General features: G+C 29.2%; 2 protein-coding genes and 1 pseudogene across 3 annotated transcripts; 1 reads left to right on the forward strand and 2 right to left on the reverse strand.

Moving 5' to 3' along the window:
• Positions 1 to 817: 817 nt before the first annotated feature.
• Positions 818 to 1848, reverse strand: LOC124924251 (annotated as a pseudogene).
• A 1213-nt stretch (positions 1849 to 3061) lies between these two features.
• Positions 3062 to 11349, reverse strand: LOC124925969 (E3 ubiquitin-protein ligase HOS1). Of its 2 annotated transcripts, none has more exons than XM_047466119.1 (10): positions 11097 to 11349; positions 10328 to 10718; positions 10064 to 10198; positions 9802 to 9977; positions 8182 to 8589; positions 7924 to 8082; positions 5648 to 6145; positions 4641 to 4778; positions 3767 to 4368; positions 3062 to 3427 (listed from the first exon to the last, which is right to left on the reverse strand). In XM_047466119.1, the coding sequence occupies exons 1-10, from the start codon at positions 11199 to 11201 to the stop codon at positions 3265 to 3267; spliced, it is 2775 nt and encodes a 924-aa protein (XP_047322075.1). In that variant the 5' UTR covers positions 11202 to 11349; the 3' UTR covers positions 3062 to 3264. The 2 variants fall into 2 exon arrangements, with proteins under 2 accessions (XP_047322075.1, XP_047322074.1); XM_047466118.1 differs by having other exon boundaries at positions 3062 to 3430.
• A 10518-nt stretch (positions 11350 to 21867) lies between these two features.
• Positions 21868 to 22981, forward strand: LOC124924252 (pectinesterase-like). Its single transcript, XM_047464311.1, has 2 exons — positions 21868 to 22189; positions 22287 to 22981. The coding sequence occupies exons 1-2, from the start codon at positions 21868 to 21870 to the stop codon at positions 22979 to 22981; spliced, it is 1017 nt and encodes a 338-aa protein (XP_047320267.1).
• The last annotated feature ends 684 nt before the right edge of the window (positions 22982 to 23665 follow it).

Below are 23665 nucleotides of genomic sequence, written 5' to 3' on the forward strand. Positions count from 1 at the left end.
ATATTCTTATTTTTCAATGATATTCCATTACTATTTCTCTTATATATTTTCAATCATGTTTAATGAAATAGTTTTACATTTAACATAAAATATAAAAAGACAAGGATAACTCTATGTCGTCACATATAAGTTGTAACAATGTTCTATGTATAATAAAAATGATGATAGTAATTGACACTATTTTGGCTATCATATATTGAAGAAAGAACCCGTTCTTTGCATTTTTTTTATAATGTTAAATAAAATAGTTCTACATTTGTAAACAAAATTAGATAAAGATAGTTTTTTACAAGTTTAGTTTTTATTTTTATTTTAATTTTAATTTTAATTTTAATTTGTAACTAACATGAAATCTCACAAAAGAAACAACTCTTGGGGCTTATATCAAATGGGATTTTACCCAAAAATTCAACCATCAAATCTTTTTATCTTTTCATCCATAAAATACATTACAAAAACCATTTTTTTCCCAAACTATATCAAACTGTATTTTTTTTAAAACCCAACATTTACTCTCAAACAACCCAAATCAAAAGAGCTCTAGTTGAGATATCTTAATGGAATCGTTTTTTTATGGTAAGGAAATTTGAGAATAAATAGACATGTCAAAACATTGATTCGAACAAATTATAAAGTGTCAACCATCCTTAAATCCTTAGTAAAAACACATATTACCAAAGATAGAGAAATCCATCCAATTAACCAACCAAACCAACATTGTTTTTTACTAAGAACTAAATAAACATAAAAAAGAAATTCAAAAGTACTTAAACAACCTAACTAATTAACCAAACTAGTAAATAAAAAAACTTCTAAATTAAAACCCTCCATCCTTAGGAACTTCACATTGCAAAGATGGTGGATCAATACAATCAAAAATATCAGCAGGAAGATCATCAAAGAATCCATCTGGAGTTCCCAATTTCTCAATATCTTCATTTTCAACACATAAATTCCATCCCATCATTCCCATACCACCCTCACCATCATCATCACAACAACATAGTAATTGACTTGTCTCATAAGAACTCGCCGGAAAACCATCCAAAAAATCATCTCCAGCAACACCCACTTCAATTTGACCAATTGGGTTTTCCTCTGTCATGGCCGCCGGCGGAGGAGGCGGCGCCGCCGCCGGAGGAATACTTGATTCATGAAGTGGGGAAAGGTTAGTAAAATGTAAACCGGCAATCATTGAATCTGGGATAAGAAACTCCGGTTGTGAAACTATCTGCATTAGAATCATATCTGAAGAAGATTCCTCCATCTAAAACCAAAAATCAAAAAGAAAACTTAAAGATTGTCTTTTTCAAATAAAACTATAACCTGAAAATCTTTCTGTTTGTCCTTTAATACCATGTTTGACGGCGGCAGTGGCGGTGGCGGCGGTGGCGGAAGGATGATCATACGGGCAAGACGTTTCTGCCGAGTACTCCAGAAGTTCTTAACATCATTATCAGTTCTACCATGAAGATATGAAGCAATTGTTGCCCATTTATTACCAAATCTTTGTTGTAATTCAATAACAACTCTTTCTTCTTCAGCCGTGAATTTGCATCCTCTAATGAATAGAATTGAATTAAGAAATGAATTGAATTGAGATTAGTTAATTATAAAAAAGACTTACATTTTTAAATTGGGTCTGAGTTTATTAACCCAACGAAGACGACAAGATTTGCCAGTACGAGGAAGAAGACCCATTGAACGAATGGAGCTCCAATCTCTGGGTCCGTATTTTTGAACGAATTTTTGAAGAACTTCGTCTTCTTCAGCAGTCCATGGGCCTTTCTTTATCATTATTACTTCTGAATTTGACATTGATTTCTTCTCCATTCTTGATCTCCTCATTTCTATCACTCTCTGTTTTTTTCTCTCTATTTCAGTGATGGGTTTGATTATGAATTTTCTTTGTCGGGTTTTCTTTTTGTTTTTGAAAGTAGCGGTTAATACGGTTACTGGGTTCTATCCATTATCACCACGTCCCGTTTTTTTCTCAAACATAGTGGATGTGTATTTACAGAATTGCCCCTCTCAACTAGTAGTGAAATGTAAACGTGGGCGACAAGCCAATGTGATTAGTGAGATTTTTTTTATTATTATTATATATTGACCTTTTCAAATAAAAAATTTATTATTTGGGTTTAGAAAATGAATCACTTTTATAATATGGGTTAAACTTTAACATTTTTGTCATTTTGAAACTTTTTCAATTAATGGACATGTCTGTCTATAAGACTCGTGACATTTTTCTTTACCATATAAGATAACAAATATTAGATTTTTTTTTTAAAAAAACATGAATATATTATTTCTTCTTAATTTACTAGCAATAACATCTTAAATAATTAAAAATATTAAAGTTTAAGTTTCAAATAACATATTTAAAATTTGAAGTTATAGTCCTAAGCTAATAATTGAGAAAAAAAAAGGTGATACAATCAATTAATAAAGTAAGTTTGATTGACAGAGATACTAATAAAAATATATTTTTTTTATTAATTTAATATTGTTAAATATATTTAAACATCAAAATAAAAATTATTTATTTATTATTTAATAAATAAATAATTATATTATTTTAAAAATATTATTAAATAAATAAACTAATATAAATAACAAAAAGTTCAAAAAAATTAAATTTAAAAAAATGAAAAATAAATAATAAAAACTAAATATATATATATATATATATGTTAATTTGAGATATATTTAATGTATAAAATAAAATCTAAAAATAAAAAATACCAATTCTCTCCATAATAAGAAAAGAGAACCCTTTCAAATAGGCATTGGTGGTGAGTTTTGAAATATGGATCAAATTATCAAATTTTCCATTAAAAAACACTTTAATACCTAAAACTATACTAAATTAACGCAAATAGAAAATAATAATAACAATAATCATATAACAACCCGAATATAATTAAAAAATCTGAAAAGTATATAAAAATTTAAAACTCATCCATCTCTCAAAAAAAAAATACTTCAGCTTCTCTAAAAACACATAAGCCTAGCTAGACTCATCAAACTTCATATAAAATTACAGAAAAAGATGATGAAATAGTTCAAAAGGAAAATAATATCATATAATAAAAAAAATCCTCAAAATCTTTGAAGACAACAATAATAATGACACAAGGAACCAATTTTCGGTATCAAAACCACCATTCAAAAAGGACCATATACACACATCAACATCTATTGCGTCGATTCTCATCTCACACGATCCATCGATTCCAACAAGTACAAAATATAAAACATGCTTCATCTTCTCCCTAATCGACGGCCTCTTCTTGATCCGGTTAAAGGCGTTGCATAATAAGCTGAACCTGAATATCCGTCAGGACTTTCATCGAGTTCGTCTTCACTCGTATCATCAGACCTCCATCTGGGTCCTCCATTCACATATCCATCCTCCTTGTTTCCACTACTATTAGAAGAAGAAAAAAAACAATACCATGAAAAAATATCAGAATATGTATAAGACCAAAATTTATAAATTCAATTCTTATCTTACTAAAAGCGTCATTTTAAAGTGAGGTCAGTTTCATCCACCATTAAAGTACTAAAATAATCTTAATTTACTTTTATAAAATTAAAATATAAAAGGACAATTTAGTAATTCAAACAAAATAACCCGTTTTTTCTTCAAGCAAGATTTTTTTTTAATAATCCCATTAAAAAATCCAAGATCAAACAAACTTCAGAGAAAAAACTCTGGTTTTCAAAACAAAACAAAAATAGAGAGGGTAAAATGGTAATTTACCTCAAGCAAACATCCATGGCATCATTAGATTGTTCCAACTTCCAAGATTTTCCGGGTTGATCAGATGTGCGGCCATGATTTAATCTCCCGGAAAACCCATTCTGGTCCTTCTCCGACGACGCTTCATCAGTTTGATAGTCGAAATCTCGAGCAACTCTCAAAGAACTTCTGTTGAACTCTTTTAAAGGGGTGTGGGCTTTGACTGATGAGTTAATAACTTGACGAAAACCAGATGATCTAATATCAACAAGTTTGAACTTCTTTCTGTTACTGTTTAGGGACTTCAGAGTTCCAGTATTATTAGATAAATGGCTCTCCTCTTGCAGAAAAGAGGGAGAGAAATTGGTGGAAATTCCGCTCAATAATATAGACGGAGAAGAATTCATAGCTTGGTTAGTGTTGTTGTCAGGTTTTAATGGAGTTGTTATTGACGAAGGAAATAAGAAGCTAGTTGGGGTTTCTCTCTGGACTGCTTCGGGAAAATCAGTTTTTGGAGGAATGATAGTATTGTGGATAGAAGGAGAGGTAACTGCTGTTTCTGTTAGTTTTCCATCCTTAACTTCTTGTTGTTGAATGGTTGGTAGCAATTCTATGCCTTTTTCCTGATAAATGAATATTTTTACACAAATATAGTTAGGATTCGCTCAAACACAGCACCATTTTAAAATATTTATTTTTGTTATGATTTAGAAACTAGACTTAGTCAGACATTCAGAAATTTATTGGTTGCCCAAATGACCTCTTATCCATCATCTTGTTAAAGTTCCCTTTTTTAGGCATCCTACTAAAACTTTAGTTTAAAACCAACAACTTTTGTTCTTAATTTCTTTCTTCCACCCAAAAGAAAAAAAAGGATAAAGTCAAGTTCACTTACAACCAAACCAGATCTCCATTGGCTCAATGATGCCATTCGGGACAAAACTTCTTCAGTAAGGGAATTAGTTGAAATGAATTCCTCCTCCAATCTCTTGAGTTTCTGATCTACTTGGTAAGCCTCAACATACCGATATCGCTAGGGAAAAAATATTAAAATAAGTCAGCCAACTCTATTATAGGTTGACCCAGCAAGATATTCATCCTAATTAATTAAACACTTTCAAAACTACTAAATCAAAAAAATCTATTATAAAATTTTATTTCGGAATTCATAATCCGAAATGTGTTTTCCGTCAAAAGAAAAATCTAGATACAAACACATTTATCCCAATTGGTCATTCAAAATGACTACAAGAGGAAAATTAATAAGGATAAAGATGTGTTTTGAGAAAACTGTATAGTGTCAAATGTTGAATACTGAATTTGAAATACAGGATGAGTTAAGAATATATGGCAATATTTAAATTTAATGTACTTAGTAGGTAAAGTTATTTAATAAAAATATAGGAACTAAGGTTGGGAAAGTACTTATAACTATTTTACCTTAATAATGCCGTAACTTGATTAATTTATATGGGTTATATTTGTTTTTTTGAATGCTCTACTAGATTTTTGAGTTATGTCATTCTTAGATTGACTTAAACTTTTTTCTTAGATAGTTTTTTATCTATAAGAAGACTATCACAATCTCACTGCTATGACCCCAACTTGAATTGAGGTGCATTAGAGGGAATCAATTTTGAGTCTTCAAACACTTTTTATCTTTTAAAGTGTAAATTAATTTGATTTGAACTATATCTAAAGTATAAAAAATAGCATAATTTTTAAAGAACTTTATATAAAATAACCTAATTTGAGCTATATCTAAATATAATTAAGTAATTTTAAATAACAGTTATAAATGAACTTAATTCAAATAAACACTTAATCATCTAAATTAAGTAATAAACTAAGGCTATCAAACACAACATAAAACATTAACAGTTTTGAAGACTTGGATATTACCTGTAGATAGAATACCACAAGGAGACTCCCAAACGTTGTTGAGGGGTTATCAACAGCAAAATCCAAGAGATTCTTATGGATAAACTTTTCTTCATCAGCATTCCATGGAAGTTCAATGATTCGATCCACCAAGTTCCTCCTAATACACAGATAACAAATTTCAGTCACCAATGTCTCCAGCCATAACATCCAATTTTCGCACTCATCCTCCAATGTATCTGAATCATTCTTAAGAGATCCTTTCTTCTTCAAGTTCATTTCCTTCACTTTCAGGCAAAGAGTTCTTTGGTACATAAATGCCTCAGTTAGAAGTCCACACTCCACTCTGACACGAACAACGGTAACTGCTTCACTAAGTGACACCAACTGTGTTCCATCACGCCCACACCCCCTCAACACCAAAAGAGCAGCATCAGGGTTTTGACGTTCCAAAAGAACATGTGCAACTTTAGGATGAGTTGTTGGGCCTGAGATTTCTGGAAGAAGGTGGATTGCTTCCTACAGAGAAATAGATGGAATAATAGTACATATAGTAGCATTAGGACATTATTTCATATAGTGCCATAAAAGACATAGCATCAAGTATATGAGTCTGCCAAAAGAAGTCAACACTTGGTCCCTGTTCGATCTTGGGATATTTAAATAACCAAGAGCATGTTTGATGCAGAGTTATTTTAAAGTGGATTATTTGGGTTAAATTACTAAAATATCCTTTGTATTCAATATTTTAAAATGTTATAATACATAAAGTAAGGGTAATTTGTATTCATCAAACAAGCCACGTGTGGTTATTTCCAAATAACCATGTTTGATGTGGATTATAGAAAATCAGGTTATTTCGCTAAAAAGACATTTCAGGTATAAATATATATAAATAAATAATAGAGGGTATTCTGTTTGATAATTTGAATGATTGTGATTGATGAGTAAATTGTTAATTGGATAGTGGGCTATTTGGAAATAATCCCGAATAATCCACATCAAACAAGGCCTTGAATTGTAAAGAAATATTAATAAAGATATCTACAGCAATTTTAAAGAAGCAAAGTCAGATGTCAGGGTGTTTGCAAACTGCTGAAAGTAGAAGATTTCCAGGGTCTTCGATTATTTTTTAAACTAATATATAGTAGGTCAGATGTAAGCAATTCAGAGATTATTGCTGTGAAACTAGATGTTACAATGATAAGCCAACTCTATCCTTGGTATGATATGTTTTTACACAAAATAACCAACTGATCAAAATTCTGGTCATAGATAAAATGAGCAAACATAACTAAATACAAGCCTATTTCGAAACTCGTATTTTCATTATCCAAATTCATTTTTAATCATGTTTAGAAACTTTTGGTTTCATTTCGTATAATGATTATCATTATTATCATAATTCAAATTATTATATGATTTTTACTTCATTTAGTAAAAGATTATTTTTTGGATCATGAGCCAAATAATTGTGTGATTTTTACTTCATTTGGTACAAAGATTATTTTCTAGATAATGACAAATTATTTTTCGGATCATGGGTCAAATTTGTTTTCTAGAACACTATGATTTTTGTTTAAGCATAAAAAATATAGATTTTTTCGGATCATGATCCAGATGAGAAAATGTGATAACAACTATGCCCACACTATAATGTACTTGACTTTTTAATGCATCATGGGCATATATGGTATGAGGTGAGGTTAGGATCAATCTTGATGTTAACATATATGAGTATTTAAATTTTAATTTGAGAATCGAGTATTCGAGATAATGTTGATATACATCAGAGATTTCGTTCAAATTTTCAAGCTTAGTCAAAATCTCACTATTTTGCAGGACAGGTGAACCACTGATTCCTTCACATATCAGATTCAACTTAAATATAGCAGAAACTACATTGCAATCATTATACTATCAAAAGTACAAGGCTTTGTTTGATGTGGCTTATTTTGGATTATATCCAAATAACCTACTATCTAATCAACAATCTACTCATTGATCACATTATTCAAATCATCATCAACCAAAATAACCTCTATTTAAAAACAAAAAATATTTATCCATTATATATTTATACCCCTAGTGTCTTTTTACAAAAATAATCCCAATAACTCCGAATAACGTTATTTTTTTTAACTACATCAAACAGGGCTATTTGAAACCAACCACCTGGTTATTCAAATAACCCATATCAAACAATGCCTAAGAATTCTATTGAGAATGATAAGGTCAGAAATGAAGACCATAACCAAAGCAATTTGAGTTCAAGCTAAACAATATAAGAAACTTACTTGCATGGCTTCATCTGTGTGGTCATCCAGCATATAGAAGACAAAAGACTCCAGTAATGAATGCCTGGTTACCCCAAATGTAGCAGCAAAGTCATCTATGATGAGTCTCCATTCAGAATCTTGCATATTCCAATGTCTATCAACCAAGTAATAGAGAAACTGGGATGATATTAAGGAAATGAAATAAGAAAATCAATAAATCACAAAGAACATTCCACCAGCTAAAAGAAAATTAAAAACAACAATGAAAAAGGATACTATTGCTTGCTTTGCAACCACCAGGTCAGAACTCCCATGTAAAAAGAGTATATCAGCAGCAGCTCGAAGATTCTCAAATGGATAGCATCCGGCCATACCCTCTATTTTAGACCTGAAAAATGAAGAGCTTCCATCCTTTTGCAAGGCTGCAATTTCTAAGTCCCCGCCAATCCCAAGTGTGTAACTTTGTTCTATCTCCACATTTGACAGAGCATCTTCAATAAAAAGAGTTCCACTCCCATTTCTCGAGGAATCTGCAGAGATATTCAATGATTCTGGCCATGATCGCCTAGTGGCAGCTGCTTTCCTTTCACGGACAGAATTACGCCATGACGCAAAACCACTATAACGATGCTTGATATTCTCAAGAAAATCATGCCTTATGCACCATATCATCATTTCCATGTGCTGAACAGGCAAGGAGAAAGTTTAGAAGGTAGAATATGGCTACGTTAGAAAATTTTCAGCAAACTATAAAAGCAGTCTTCACATTTTGTCAACATCAGAGATTAAGCAAACCAATACTTCTAGAGAACAACTTAATCATAAAATCAGCATAAAGCAGCAACTGAGTTACAATATGATAGAATGAGTATCAGATACTTGAACTATTACACAGCTGATATATTTTAAGTTTTAACGTGTTTGGCTGTTGGAAAAGCCAAGAACCTATACAAACTGAGATCAACATACAAATATGCATATTTCATAATAGGAGCTCTATATAAAACAACACGATCTTAATAAATTCGCAAATGATAGCAAATAAATTTATTTTCTATTTCTATTTATTGCGGTTTTGTCGTATTATTTTTAAAAAGGTCAACTTTTCATTAGAAAGAAAACGCAAGATGCATTTAAAGAATTACATATGGAATGGAGAAGAGAAACAAAAACAAAAGAACAGAAAGAGAGAAAAAAAAATGTCTAAATGGTTTTGTCGTATTATAGATATTAGGAATCCGCTTTTTCCTATTAATTTGTATATATCAAATTAATAATTAATTAATATCATTAGGTGATGTTTTAAAGATGAATGAATAGGTTAGGTCTGATTTAAAATATTTAGTTTATTACTGACTTGAAAATTTTAGGAGATGAATTATTTAGGTTAATTGATGATATTAACTATTTATATTTATTGGGGTTTTATCCTATTATAGATAATATGGAATCCCCTTTTTCCTATTAATTCGTATATATCGAATAAGTTATTAATATAAATGTATAGAATTAACAATTAGTAACTAGAGTTATTCAATTGTAAATGTCAAATTATTCAAATTAAACAGGATTTCAAATTAATAGACATCTAAATCAAAGTTCTATGTAAGAACGTGAGTATAATAAATAGTTCAAGGAATTAAGGAATGTATAACTAAATAAATGGACTTATTCATCTTTTGACATAAATGATATGTATAATAATTTCTTTTTTCTACAATTAAATCTTATGTCAGTAAAGAAAGTCCCATCCTTCGGATTTTTACCTTTGATTCCGATAAACTAACTACTTTTTGACCATATTATTTACTATAAAGAAAAGAATTGAACTTAATATTCTACTTCTATTTGTACTTGTTTTGACTTAAAGGGAAAGAAATCTGATAACTATTATACCTGCTTTGTCTTTAATATGCTCTCCTGCATCAGGTGCAGGTCATGAACCTGTGCTGAAAGGGTCCCCTTAAATGATGATTCTAAAACTTCAATAACTCCAGATACCCCAGTCAGCTTCACTGAAATCTTTAGAAGTGAACTTAACATTGTTCTCATTTCCTTTGTTGCACGATCGTCTGTGAACAAAAGTTAACAGGAAACAAACATGTGCAAAAGCAATTAATTAAGTTCAAGGATCAACTTGTAACAAGTGTGAGGATACATATGCCTTTCAGTTCAGAAAGAATATTCTTGAATGTTCTCTTGCACCAATCCTTGACAACTACTTCATCCAATAAAAAAGCAATGACGGGATCACTGGATACAGCACTTTCATCCATGCAAACATCTGTAACATCTTGTTCCATACTGTCAAGGAAACTTGATTCCAACTTAATGTTAATGTAATCACCAAAGAAACTACTTTCAACTATTTAGTGAAGAAAAATATTATATGAGAAAAGAGAGTGGTTACTCAAAAGGATACAATGGAAAATAAGCGAGACCAAGTTGTTCTCCATAGCAACATCAAACAAGGAATAGAGTCGTTCAATATCAGCAGTTAGCTGTTTCTCCCCACCTTCTTTCTCCTGAAACCTGTCATCACACTTCTTCGAAATGAGGCCAGCTTCTATGCATTCATAGTACAGACGAAGTCGAAGTTTGTTTCCATTTCTTGTTATTGGAACTCTACAAATTGGACAAATATCACACCGCTGACAACATTCTGTACACAAAGATGCATGCCCACACGTATTCAATACATTTTCAACGAAGCGGCCACAGCTTCTTAAGTCTCTTGTTGCCCGACAGCGTTCAATTTTGGCTTCATTGCACAGCTCAATCAAATCTATAGATGCCAAATGCTCCAATGCCTCCTTTGTTTATGAAGTTGAGAATATACAAGGTCAAAAATTCAACAAACAATTAGGACAAAACAGGTTTACTAGTTCATGTTTTCTTCTAGTTAAGCCTAATGGAGGCCACAAGTGGTAAACCAAGTAAACACATAAGCAGAAATATTCAGATTCGATGCAATAAGTGAAACAAAATTGGGATTACAGGCACATCAATACATCACAATGCGAATGATAATTAACGAGTCACTGATCAAAAATAACAAGCGGATTCAGTAATGCCGTAACTAAAACACAATCACTCAACGAAAACTTAAGCAGTTGCTAGGGTTTATACAAAAGAATATGCTAACATGAAGAATAACTTCTAAGAGAACAAAATTGAGCAGATTTAAGTACCTGGACGCGGCTTAGATTGTAGTTTAGTTGCTGATAGGGGGCGGCCGCCGCCGCCGCCACACCGGCGGTGATAGAATCCATTTCGTTAGACCTATTTCCTTCCATTATTTGTGAAAAAAAACTCTTAAAACCCTAATTCACTAAAGCTTACTTGCTTATGGTATGATGAAAATGTGAATTGAAGCAACTGTTTGAGAGTGAGAGATATATAGAGACCGGGCTTTCGCTATTTCAATTTTCGGCCATGTTTGATCTGCAAGTCCACGAGGAATACTGTGTTTGTAGAGTGAAGGAAAATTTACTTTTTAGTCCCTTAAGTATTTGCTAGGGAATGTTTTAGTCCCTAATTGCCTCCTCATTCCCTTTTTTATTTAGGTCCCTGAATTCTTCTTTTTTAATATTTAGTCCATTGATTTATTATTATATTCTTTCTTTTTAAATTTTCTTCTATCATTCTAAATTATTTGACATTATAACAATCACATTCACTTTTTACAATAAAAAAAATAAAATTGATTATATTTTCATTTGGATAAATTTTAAATAAATTAAATAATATTTAAAAATTTAAACAACAAATAAAAATATATATACTAAATAAAAAAATAACCTTTTTGAAATGATTTGTTTTTCCAGGAAACAATAATTACATTCTTGTAACTTGGGAATCCCACAGTAGAGCCGATACATCCGAGTTCGGATTGACTCGAGGTTCGATAATGTCAACATTTGTTTGCGTGTCTCGTATTTTTTTAAAAATAAAATATTATTTTAAAAAAATAATATTCCCTGACAAATTTTTAAAATTAATTAAGTTTATTCAAATTTTAATAATCCGAGTATTTGTTGTAATCAAATGATGATTTGATTTTTTATGAATTCCAATTTAAATTAATTAAACGTAATTAATTTAAGAAAATATTATTTATTTGAAAATAAAGTTGCCAATTGATTTTAGAAAAATTAATAAAACGGTGTACGTGTACAAACATATTTTGCACCAAAGTTTTGTTTGGTAATATTCGGAAAATGGCTTTCGCGCTATGTCCTCCATACCCATTTTAAAAATGGTATCTACTTATAAAGTTGACTTTTTAGAAAATCAGTTGTATAACGCTTGAGTTTTAACCGACTATTCTTCTAGTCATAGTCATGTTTATAGGTTTTAGCACTATTTAAAATATTGAAACAACAATATTTAAAATGTTGGTACATGTTGCAGATGATCGATAGGGTGGAAATACCTGAAGAATATCAGTCATTTTAAAAAATTAGGGTGTAGAAATAAACACCAAATGAGCATTTATTGAAATATTTTGTGGAAATATCCCCAAAAATATTTAAAATGTATTTTCTAATTTTTCGGGATTTTTATAAATGATTTGGAGACCCAAAATTACAAAAATAATTTTGGATTTTGAAAAATGGAACCAAACAGGCCTTAGGACCGGAGTCCTAAGGCTTGGGTCCGATATTATCGATCGGGGTCCGTAGACCCTCGGGTCTAGGCTCGGGAGCTCTTAGTCTAAATACTGAAGTCTCTCGGTCAGGATTATCTTGAAATTTTTGTTAGTTGCTTTGTTCTCCATGATTTTCTTTGGCATTTACCAGGTTACCCCCATCGAGTCCTAAAGGCCTTCAACTTCTTATCGGTCTTGTTATCCTCATATTCTACAATGTCCAGCTCCCCTTTGGGGATGCCCAATACGATTTGACATGCGCTTCTTTGATTTTTACTTTCTCGTCACTCTTTAGGATGAATGCACATTTAGTATAGTCAAACTTTCTGACGAGATAACGAGAGATCTCGCTGGGGCATTTTGAAAGTGATAGTGATAGAAGAGAGCCAAAGAATATGATCTTCACAATCTCTTTTTGTTGATTAGACAGTAGTTGAAGAAGATTGAAAATGCCAAAAGACGAGGTATTCGTTAAAAATATGTTGTGGGTTGCTTTGGTTTTTTTTTGCGAGAGTTCAGGTGAACTTTTTTCTTGGGCTGTATTTCTTTTATGTTTATTTGCTCTACAAAAACAAAAGAAGCAAATGAAAAAAAAAATGAACCATGAAGCAGATAAACATTTAAAAATGTCCCAAAACCATCATTTTAGGCTTCGTAACCATCATTTTGGGCCCCGAAACCACCATTTCAGGACCCGAAATGGTAGTTTCTCGTTCCAAAATGATGGTTTTGGGACACTTTTTTACAACCTTATTCGAAAATTCAGGACCCAAAATGGTGGTTTCTTGTCCCGAAATGGTGGTTCCGGGGCCCGAAATGATGGTTTTGAGACTCTTTTTTACAACCCTATTCGAAATGTACACCTTAATCGCTCGCTAAACATAATATGGATATAAAAAATGTCTCTATGCTAAACTCTTATCGCTAAAAATGTTTTTACGTTAAACCCTAATCTCATACTTTTACAACCCTATTCAAAATGTTTATGCCGCTAAACCCTATCAATATACTAAACAGAATATTAATATCAAAATCATCTACACTAAACAGATTTGTTTCTAAAAATATAAGATTTCTTATTATTTTACCTTGGAGTCTTGTCGGATGATGTACCTAGACCAACACCGGCCTGAAAAGAAGAAAAGTAGTATAAATCTGGACCTACCATTTTCGAAATGAAGTGAAGATAAACGAAGGATAGCGAAAAAACTTACCATTTTCGATCAGACGACAATGAAGAGAAAAGAAGAAGTTGCGGAAGCCGAAGAGAGAAATCGAAAGAGAAGAAAAAGAGAGATCGCCGAAAATGAAAAATGAAAAGAAGAAATAGAGAACTGAAACGTTTTTTAATATTATATTTTTTTTTTATTTCTCTCTCATACTATGATTCGTGACCTTATTTTCGCAAATCATTCGTTGAGTTTATCATTTCTCATAATATAATATAAAAAATGATTTTTATGTTTCTTGTTTGAAAGTATTTGTTTTTGTTGTCACTATTGATTAAAATACACGAAGAATAAAATATTAATGGAATGTCATGTCAATCTTTTTTTAAAATTTTATTTTGGTGTCTCTTAATTAAAATAAACTAAAAATAAAATATTAATGGAATTTTCATATCATATTTTTTCAATTTTTATTTATTTATTTATTTATAAATTAGCACTGATCGATCTATATTAGTATGATCACATTTTAATTTAACGCCTTTTTAGTGAAAATTAATGATATTTGTTTTTTTAAACATATTTTTTTATTAATTAAATAACCCTATTAAATTTTCATATTCTCCATCTTTGAAAATGAATTACGACTGTTTTAACTTTTAAGAAATTATTTCATACTAGTAATTTTTAAAAATTAAGTTTTTAAAAAATAACGTGTTATTAAAATTTTGTACGCTGAATTATCAAAAAAAATTTAAGAGTAAAATAAGAATATTTTGATATTAAATTAAGTAATATTATTACTTGTGGTATACCTTTTTTATATATAAAAAACTTAAAATACACTCCATCAAACTAGTTCCAACGGGAAATTTGACGAAATGACCCTAATAATTACATAATTTTGGGAAATGACTAGGGCCTAATAAAGTTTGTAAAAATGACATTGTCGACTTCTCTAAAAACAAGAATTCATTTTCGCGTGACGCGACGCTGCGTCGCGTGACGCGAAAGGATGACCTGATAATGTTTGCAAAATTGACATCGCGTGATGCGATAATATTTGCAAAAATGAACTCGCGTCACGCAAAAGGGTTCGTCGCGTCACGTGATGACATTTTTACAAACATTACCGAGTCACGCGAGGACATTTTTGCAAACATTATCGCGTCACGCGAGGTCAATTTTGCAAACATTATCAGCCATCTCTTCGCGTGAGGCGACACAGCGTCGCGTGACGTGAAGGGGTATTTTCGTCCAAAAGGGTCATTTTTGCAAATTTTATTGGCCCTGATCATTTTCCAAAATGATGTCATTATTAGGGTTATTTTGTAAAATTCTCCCGAGGACTTGTTTGATTTTAATTTTTTGGAGTATTTGAATTTTTATATTTAAATTTTAAAAAATAAAAATATTTTAGTATTTAATTTAATTATTATATGAACCTATAACCCAAATGCAACTTAATTAACTCTATTGATTGTTGGTTTCAAAATAAATTGAATTTCGTGCAACGTGTAAGCTTCATAAACCCGATCCACAATGTAACTTAGCTTTGATACCATATTAGAATGTTATATGAATGATGTGTCCAGAATTACATAGGTTATATAATAGACATTAAATAGAGTATTAAATTGAGTTTATAAGAAAACTAATATAATATTCATATTATCACAATTTATTATATTATAATAATATTATCATATTATAATAATATCTTACATAATTAAACTAATAAGAAAATTAATATAATAATATAGTATAATATTGATATTATCACAATTTATCATATTGTGATCATATTGTACAAATATATTATATTATATTCTAACATGATCATATTGTACAAATATATTATATTATATTCTAACATGATTAGATTAGATTGATTAGATTGGTTAGTGTTGATTTTGATTTATAATTATCTAGACTTGAGGTTTTATACATTTAGGAACTAATCTAAAGTTAAGAATATTTTCTGAAATATTAGTTGTGGTTAGGCATTCTCTGAATGGAGTAAACATGTTTTGAACATGCAAGTCAAAATGGTCGAGACCTTTGTTTTAGAACTATCATATTTTTATCTATAGGAGAATGTCTCGTTTGATTTTTAGATCCTTGGATGTTTGGATTGTATTTAGGAGTTTGGATCTAGGTGTTTTGTAGAGGTCTAATATTATGCAGGTTTGAGTTTGGGGTTGATGAACATAAAGAAATGTCATCAATCTTCAAAAAGGAAGAAACATTGCTAAACAAATAACGAAGAAATAATGGGTATTTGTCTCTTTCAAATAATGGATATATATTAACATAACTTTTAGATATTTTATTAATATTATAATATAAATTTATTACATATTTTAAATATATTTTAAAATATAACAAATAAAATGAATTGAAAAAATCTTACCAATTGAACAACATAATTAAGAAATAAGCTAATGAAAATAAAAAGTTGATTATAATTTATTTAAATATAAAGCCATTACAAATCTTATTATAATTTATTTAACTATAAGTCATATCAATCATGAGAGAGTACATCTTTATAATGTACCATAATATAGAGACAAATAAGACTGAGATGTTTCAACTTCATATTTTTATCAGTTAATTTTGATTTAACAACAAGTAAATTAGGGTTAAGTTGTTCACTAAAACCATCTTCGCAATTTTGAGCTTCTATGACACAAGAATCAACCAACGACTTAACATTATAATATGATTTTGAACCAGATTTTGAACCAAGTTCAACAATCCCTCTAGCAATGTTATCAATTGCTATATCGTAATCTTCAGCGCATATCTCGTACACTTCCTTCTCATTAGGATCACTTGTTTGTTTGAGGATATCATTGATTTGAATGAGGGTGGTAGAAGCATATGTATTTGATGATTTTAGTAAAAGAACTAAAAGTCCTTTAACATCGGCTTTCGCACTATCTGGGGATTTGATCTTAGAGTAGAAATACAAAGATCAAAATAATCTGTCGTTTTACAAACATCAATAATTAAATCAGCATTCGAAAGATTATTCAAGTCAAATAGTGACATGATAAAGATTAACATTATGTAAATAGATAGTGATGCTTCCATTATTTCGTTTGAGAAAATTGAACATCACAACCACACATTTATTTATTTATTTATTTATTATGAGCAACAATTTAATATATAAATGGAAGAATGGATACCAAATTTTCAATATAGATTTCTTGTATAATTAAAAAGAATTTTAACAATTTAAAAAAGGAAAAAAATAATTAATAAATATACATCCTTTAGTAGAATTCTCTCAATCTTTTTTTAGAAGAAAATACCAAAAATTAGTAAAAATCAACTAATTGAGACTAATTGATTTGCTATTAATTAATATTCCATTCTCGATTAATTAGTAAATCAATTAGACTAATTGATTCGTTACTGATTTTTGTTATTTCCTTCCAAAGATGATAGAGAAATAATTCTACAAAATGATTTAAACAGTGAATCAACACTCACTCCATTAACTAAAAAGAATTTTATCAATTTTAAAAAAGGAAAAAATAATTAATAAATGTCTATCTTTTAGTAGATGTACTTGAATGACAAGATTTTTTTTTGATTTTTATAAACAAAATATCAAATGAAAACAAAAAAAAATACTTTTTCTTTATACATCAAAATCTAGTTTTAAGTCTAATTTAATAAAATAATTAATCACTTAATTTAATATATTAAATACTTATCTATTTATATATAATAATAATAATTATTATTATTTTGAATTTTGATTGGTTTGACGGATTGAAAGTTGGGATTAATTTGAATATATATGTAAGAGTAAAGGAATACTTGGGTGAAATCGTGAATTGACCCATACATAAATTTAAAACGTTTAAAAATAAAATAAAAAATGATATGTGTATTTTCTTCCAAGAAAGATTTGCTATTGATTTTTGGTGTTTCCTTCCAAGAAAGATTTTGAAAAATAATTCTACAAAATGATTTAAACATGAATCAAATAAAATCATATAAATTGTGATTGATTCGTCAATCAATAACAAATTTTTAATAAATTAACAAATTAATTAATTTAATTAATTTGTTATTGATTAATATTCCATTCTTGGTCAATTAGCAAATACCAATTGATTTGCTGACTTTTATTATTTCGTTTTAAGAGATAATTCTCCAATTAACAACATTTACTTGAATTTTTATAAAAAAAATATCAAATGAGGAAAAAATATTTTTCTCCATACATCAAAATCTAGTTTTAAACCTCATTTAATAAAAATAATTAATCACTAAATTTAATATATTAAATACTTATTTAATATAAATATATTTATAAGTACCTTTTATATATATATAAATAAAAATATACTAAAAATATATTTAATTTATTTTAAAAGAGAAAAAAGTTAAACACATTACTCTACAAAATTTATTAAATGACTAATTTAAACTTCTAAATTAAATAAAATTATTTGTATAAAAAATTATATACATTTTTTTACATCACACCTCTTTATCTTACTTCATTATAAAACAAAATTTTCATGTATAAAAAAATAATTATAAAATAAAAAAAAAATAAAAATAAAAAAAATAAAAATATATACATATATATTGAAAAGAAATGAATTTAATGATTTAGGTGAAAAAAAATGAGTGAATGAGTTCGAAGTTAAAAAGAGTCGTTAACACTCGACTGACTAGGTAAACCAATGAAGACTATTTCTTTCTCTGCTCTTTATTAATAATTTGTTTTTATCTTTTAGAGTTTAACTTATTTTACATATTTTTAGAGTAATAACAGAGTAAATAAATTAAATTTACAAAATATATATGTTTTAAAATAAATTAAATTTATGAAATATATATGTTACAATGATCCAATCAGCATGAGAAGAAAGAAGAAATTAAAAAAAAAAAATGCAACTGCATCTTCATTTCTGTGAATAGCATATATATATATATATATATATATATATATATATATATATATATATATATAATTGGAAGAATTGATATTAAAACTATCAATATTTTATGCATATTTCTTGAATCTATACATTAGAAGAAAAAAATATCTTCAATCATTTACCATTTTTCCTTGGATTTTGTTGATAAAAGAATCAAATTTTCAAAAGGGAAGTTCATGTCTACTTATCAAGATAATAGTATTTTGGTAAACAATGAAATAATCTAGAAAGTTTCAGATTTTTTTTCTCTATATATATATATGTATAGAGAGGGAGATTAAAATATATTTGTAAGTTATGGGTGGAAATTGAATAAGAGAGTTTAAAGGAAAAATTGAACAAAACAAAAATTCAAGGCAAAATTGATTGAAATAGCAAGTTTAAAACCAAACTTGAAGCAGGGAAGAAAGTCGAGGGACTGTTTTAAAGACTTCAGAGTAGAGACTACTTCTGACCGAAAACCAGTTTAAAAGAATGTTCAGGGTAGCTTTGGTGCCTGCTCCTCAGTAACTTTGGAATAGATTGGGATTGAATTCAATGAATTTCAGTTTGTTTTGATGCAATCAATATCTTATTTTGAAGCTTATTTTGGATTCAAGTGTCCCTCCCTTCTAGCGTTATAAGAACCTCTCTTTTGTCTCTAGATAACTTAGAACAAATCGGGATATTTTCAAAGTAGTTCAACATACACAAAATATTAGCCTAATAACTTGAATCTTTAAGTCACATATAGCTTCTTTTAAAAAAAAAATGAAATCACAACTTAAATATGTTCTTTGAGTTCATATTTCAACACATGACTAAGTAATATATTGTTTGTGTGTTTATTTGAAAGGTAAAACACGTGACTTGACTTCACATGACTAAGTAGAAGCGAAGATGATCATGTGTTTTCACCGGCCCTCGAATTCATCAGTTTTGGTATCATCAACTTCCATAGCTTAGTTATACATAATTGTCATTACCAGTTAAGCAATGTTTCTAGATTTATTTTCTAGTTGACAGAGGAAGTGAAGAAGAGAGAATGTATTTCTTAATCTTATACTAGCATTATGCAAATTTTGTTGTCCCAAAAGACTTGTGTGAGTTTTTTTTAGTACATTTGATGATGGATTAAAATCCTTCTTCTTTTTTTCTTGTTGTATTAATGAAATATGCTAGTTCATTTATATACTAAAAATACACTAGCATTAACTAGATAATAAGATCACATATTTATTTTCAGAAAAGTAAAATATCAATTCTTTAGGATTAACTTATCAACTAAAGCAAGAGAGCTAACGGAAACCTTATTCCGCTATCTATTTATTTTCAAGAGTACAAGGTTAGATTTAACGAGTATTCTGAAAAACAAGACAATGACAGGCTCCATGTCAACCAAGGATTTTGATAATACTATGACTAATAAAACCCAAGTGCAACAAGAAGTATTCATGGAAATTAGTTTTGATTTATGAACAGTTAGTTATGAGTAGCCTTATTGGGAATATCATTCATAAGCATAATTGCTTGATGCATTTAATATAAGAACCATAATTTCTGAATAGTCAGTCTTCTAAGTAACAATTATCAAATAGGATAATCATGTAAATTGAACATGATCAACCAACAATGCAACTATAATAGATTTCTGAGTATTTAGCCAATAACATAAAAGAAATTTTCATCAATTTTCATGAAGGGAAAATAATAACAAGTAATAATCAGTTACGTAATTTACCTGGATTTTGTTGATCAGTTCAATAATTAACCGACAGCGAACTTGTTGGTCAAATAGGCTGATTCTACCGGGATGAATCACACTCTAGCACAGTTCATCTTCTACGGAGAGTTCTTCACAACGTTTGCATTCAATAAATTAAAAGCCATATCAACTTAAAACAGTTACTGGAATATATAAATAAATATTTTTTATTTAAGAAGTTAATACAAAACCATTTTCAAATTAATTAATCTCAATAAAAAAAAAACATTAGACATATATTGTATAAACAAAAAATACAAGCAATATCAACTTAGATAATCTAGACTTTTTCTATCATATTCTTCAACAATTATAATTCAAATAAGCTATAAAATGTGTTATTGTCTTCATTGCATGTTTCAAGAATAAAATATTTAAAAAAATATATAAACAATTAAATTATATTGGTTAAAAGAATAAGAAAAAAGATGTTAACAAATACCAACTTCTATCTACCAAAATCTGAGTGAAAGATATAGAAATTCTTGTGTGAACACAAAAATACCTTTTTCAAATGACTATATGAGTTTCATCAGAAATAATTTTGTAAACGACATAAAAGTAGAATAAGGAGAAACTAAATATTCTCAAATAAAATATTGATACACATTCAAGCCATCTAAAATTAGGGGAAATCGATTTGGATTGATCATAAATTGAGGCTTTTAATAACCATTTAATATTGCATTTTATTATCACTAAACTAGTTAATTAATCGACTGGATTTTAAAGTTATAGTTCAAAAATTCTCAATCTTGAGTAGAAAAGAAGTGTATGTCAATGTATATAAAATAAAAATACAGTTTCGAGTATTTTTCAAATAAAATATTTAAACACAACTATTTAAGATTAATCATAAATTGAGATTGATGAAATAATATCAACAAAAACTAGTAATAAATTCAAGAAGTCATAGTAAGACTTTGGATTCACATTGAATTATTACACTTCTTTGTGCAAATCTTCTAGAAAATCTATTATAAAGTCATAAAATTGAAATTATGAGAAAGTAATTCTTTCAAATAAGGCTATTACATCATTTTCGATAGTTTTAGAATATCACTCATTTTAGAAACAACCTTTGGCCAGTTTGTCAAAAGGTGAAAAAAATAAAAATAAAAAGTCCTCCAGTAGGTGATGCATCTGTCTCACAACAGAAATTCATATACAATTTTAGCATAACGTGACCAATTGTTTCATGGTTTAATAAATAACCATGGTTTGTAATAGAAAGAATCTTGATCAAAATAGAGCTAAAAGATTAAACCCATATACAATGTATCATCCTCCTTGATGATTTTTCCCTTTAAAACGTATTATGAGTCTCCCAAGTCTTGAGCAGAGAGTTTATAAATACATGCTCATTCAAGCATATAAGCATAACTATAGAGATAAGAGATTATTGAGAAAATCAAAGTAACAGCAATGTCACCATGGCTGTTACTATTCATTTTTCTTACAGTGTGTTGGAATGATGCTGAATTATGTGGTGCAGACAGACACATAGTAGTTGCAAAGGACGGTTCAGGGAATTTTACAACGATAGGAGAGGCTATTGCTGCCGCTCCCATCCAAAGCAAAGATATCATTTCTATTATGATAAGGGAGGGAGTCTACGATGAGTATATTGTAATTGGAAAAGAGAAGATAAATATAATGTTTATTGGAGATGGCATGTACAAGACCATTGTGTCTGGCAATAGGAGCGTTCATGATGGTATAGGAACCGACAAGACAGCGACAGTTGGTATGTAAAAAATATTTTATATGTTTTCTTAAGCTAGTTAACGAGTGTTCTTTTCATTGTATTTGCAAACTAACTTATTTCTCATGTTTTTTAACAGACATTTTAGGAGATGGCTTCATTGCAAAGGAAATGACGTTCCAAAATACAGCTGGTCGAGAGAAAGAACAAGCGGTGGCACTCAAAAGTGACGCTCAATCTGCCTTTTATAAGTGCAGATTCCTAGGATTTCAGGACACCCTCTATGCTAAAAGTAAAAGGCAATTCTACAGGGATTGCGAAATTCATGGGACGGTGGATTTCATTTTTGGAGATGCTTCTGCAGTTTTTCAAAAGTGCCTTATTTTTGCCCGAAAACCGCTAAATGGGCAGAATATAATAACTGCTCAAGGAAGGGAGAGTCCTGAAAGCAAAGGAGGAATAATACTGCACAACTGCACAATAAAAGCAGCTGCTGACCTCATTCCTTATAAGTCATCCACCAAGACATACCTCGGGAGACCGTGGAAAACTTTATACTCTCGAGTGGTTGTTATGGAAAGTTATATAGAAGATCTTATTGACCCTAGGGGATGGATTGAGTGGAACAAAAACCTTACAAACCTAGATAAGTTATTTTACGCAGAATACCAAAACCAAGGCCCAGGTGCTAACACTACTAATCGTGTGAAATGGCCAGGGTATAAAGTGTTGAAAATCCCTTCTGAAGTATCACAGTTTACTGTGAAGAATTTCATCAAGGGGAATGAATGGATACCCTGGACCGGTATTCCATTTATTTCTGGTCTACTATAATTATCAGTAGTGTTGATAGGGGGAAATAAAATTAACACATATATTACCATGTGCATGGTATTGTCTTGTAAGCTAAAAGAAATGTATCTGGCATTGTCTACAAGGTTTCAGTTCAAGAAAAACATTACTTTTTTGTTTGCATACATATAATAGATAAATTGTGGATTTGACAAAAAAAGATATCAAATAAAAATATATAAAATTTTGAAGGACTTATATTATATTAATAAAATAATTTTAATCCCTTAACCTAATATTTATATTTCTCATACTGCCTCCATTTTCTTTCTGCTTCTTACAGGTTCTTGCTACCGCTATCTCTCGGTAACATGCTAAGTTGCTGTCTTAGTTAATAACTTAATACTTAATATTTTATTATTTATACAAAAGTCTTAGTTAATACTTAATATTATACTTTATTATTTAACATAGCTTTGAGATTCATAATTTATAAAAGATACTAAGATAGTTAATACTTAATATTTCTACTTTCCTATTATTACTATACTTAAGATTTGTCATTATTTAATGATAATAAATAATTTTTTTTTGTTTTTAAATTGTAATGGATATTATGAACATGAATATTAGTTTCTATCTTCATTTATTCAATATTAAATTATATAAATATTTTTATAATTTACATTGTATCGTATCCTATATTTTCAAATTTTGCCGTATCGT

Source organism: Impatiens glandulifera, chromosome 2, assembly GCF_907164915.1.
Source record: "Impatiens glandulifera chromosome 2, dImpGla2.1, whole genome shotgun sequence".
Classification (NCBI taxonomy): Eukaryota; Viridiplantae; Streptophyta; class Magnoliopsida; order Ericales; family Balsaminaceae; genus Impatiens; species Impatiens glandulifera.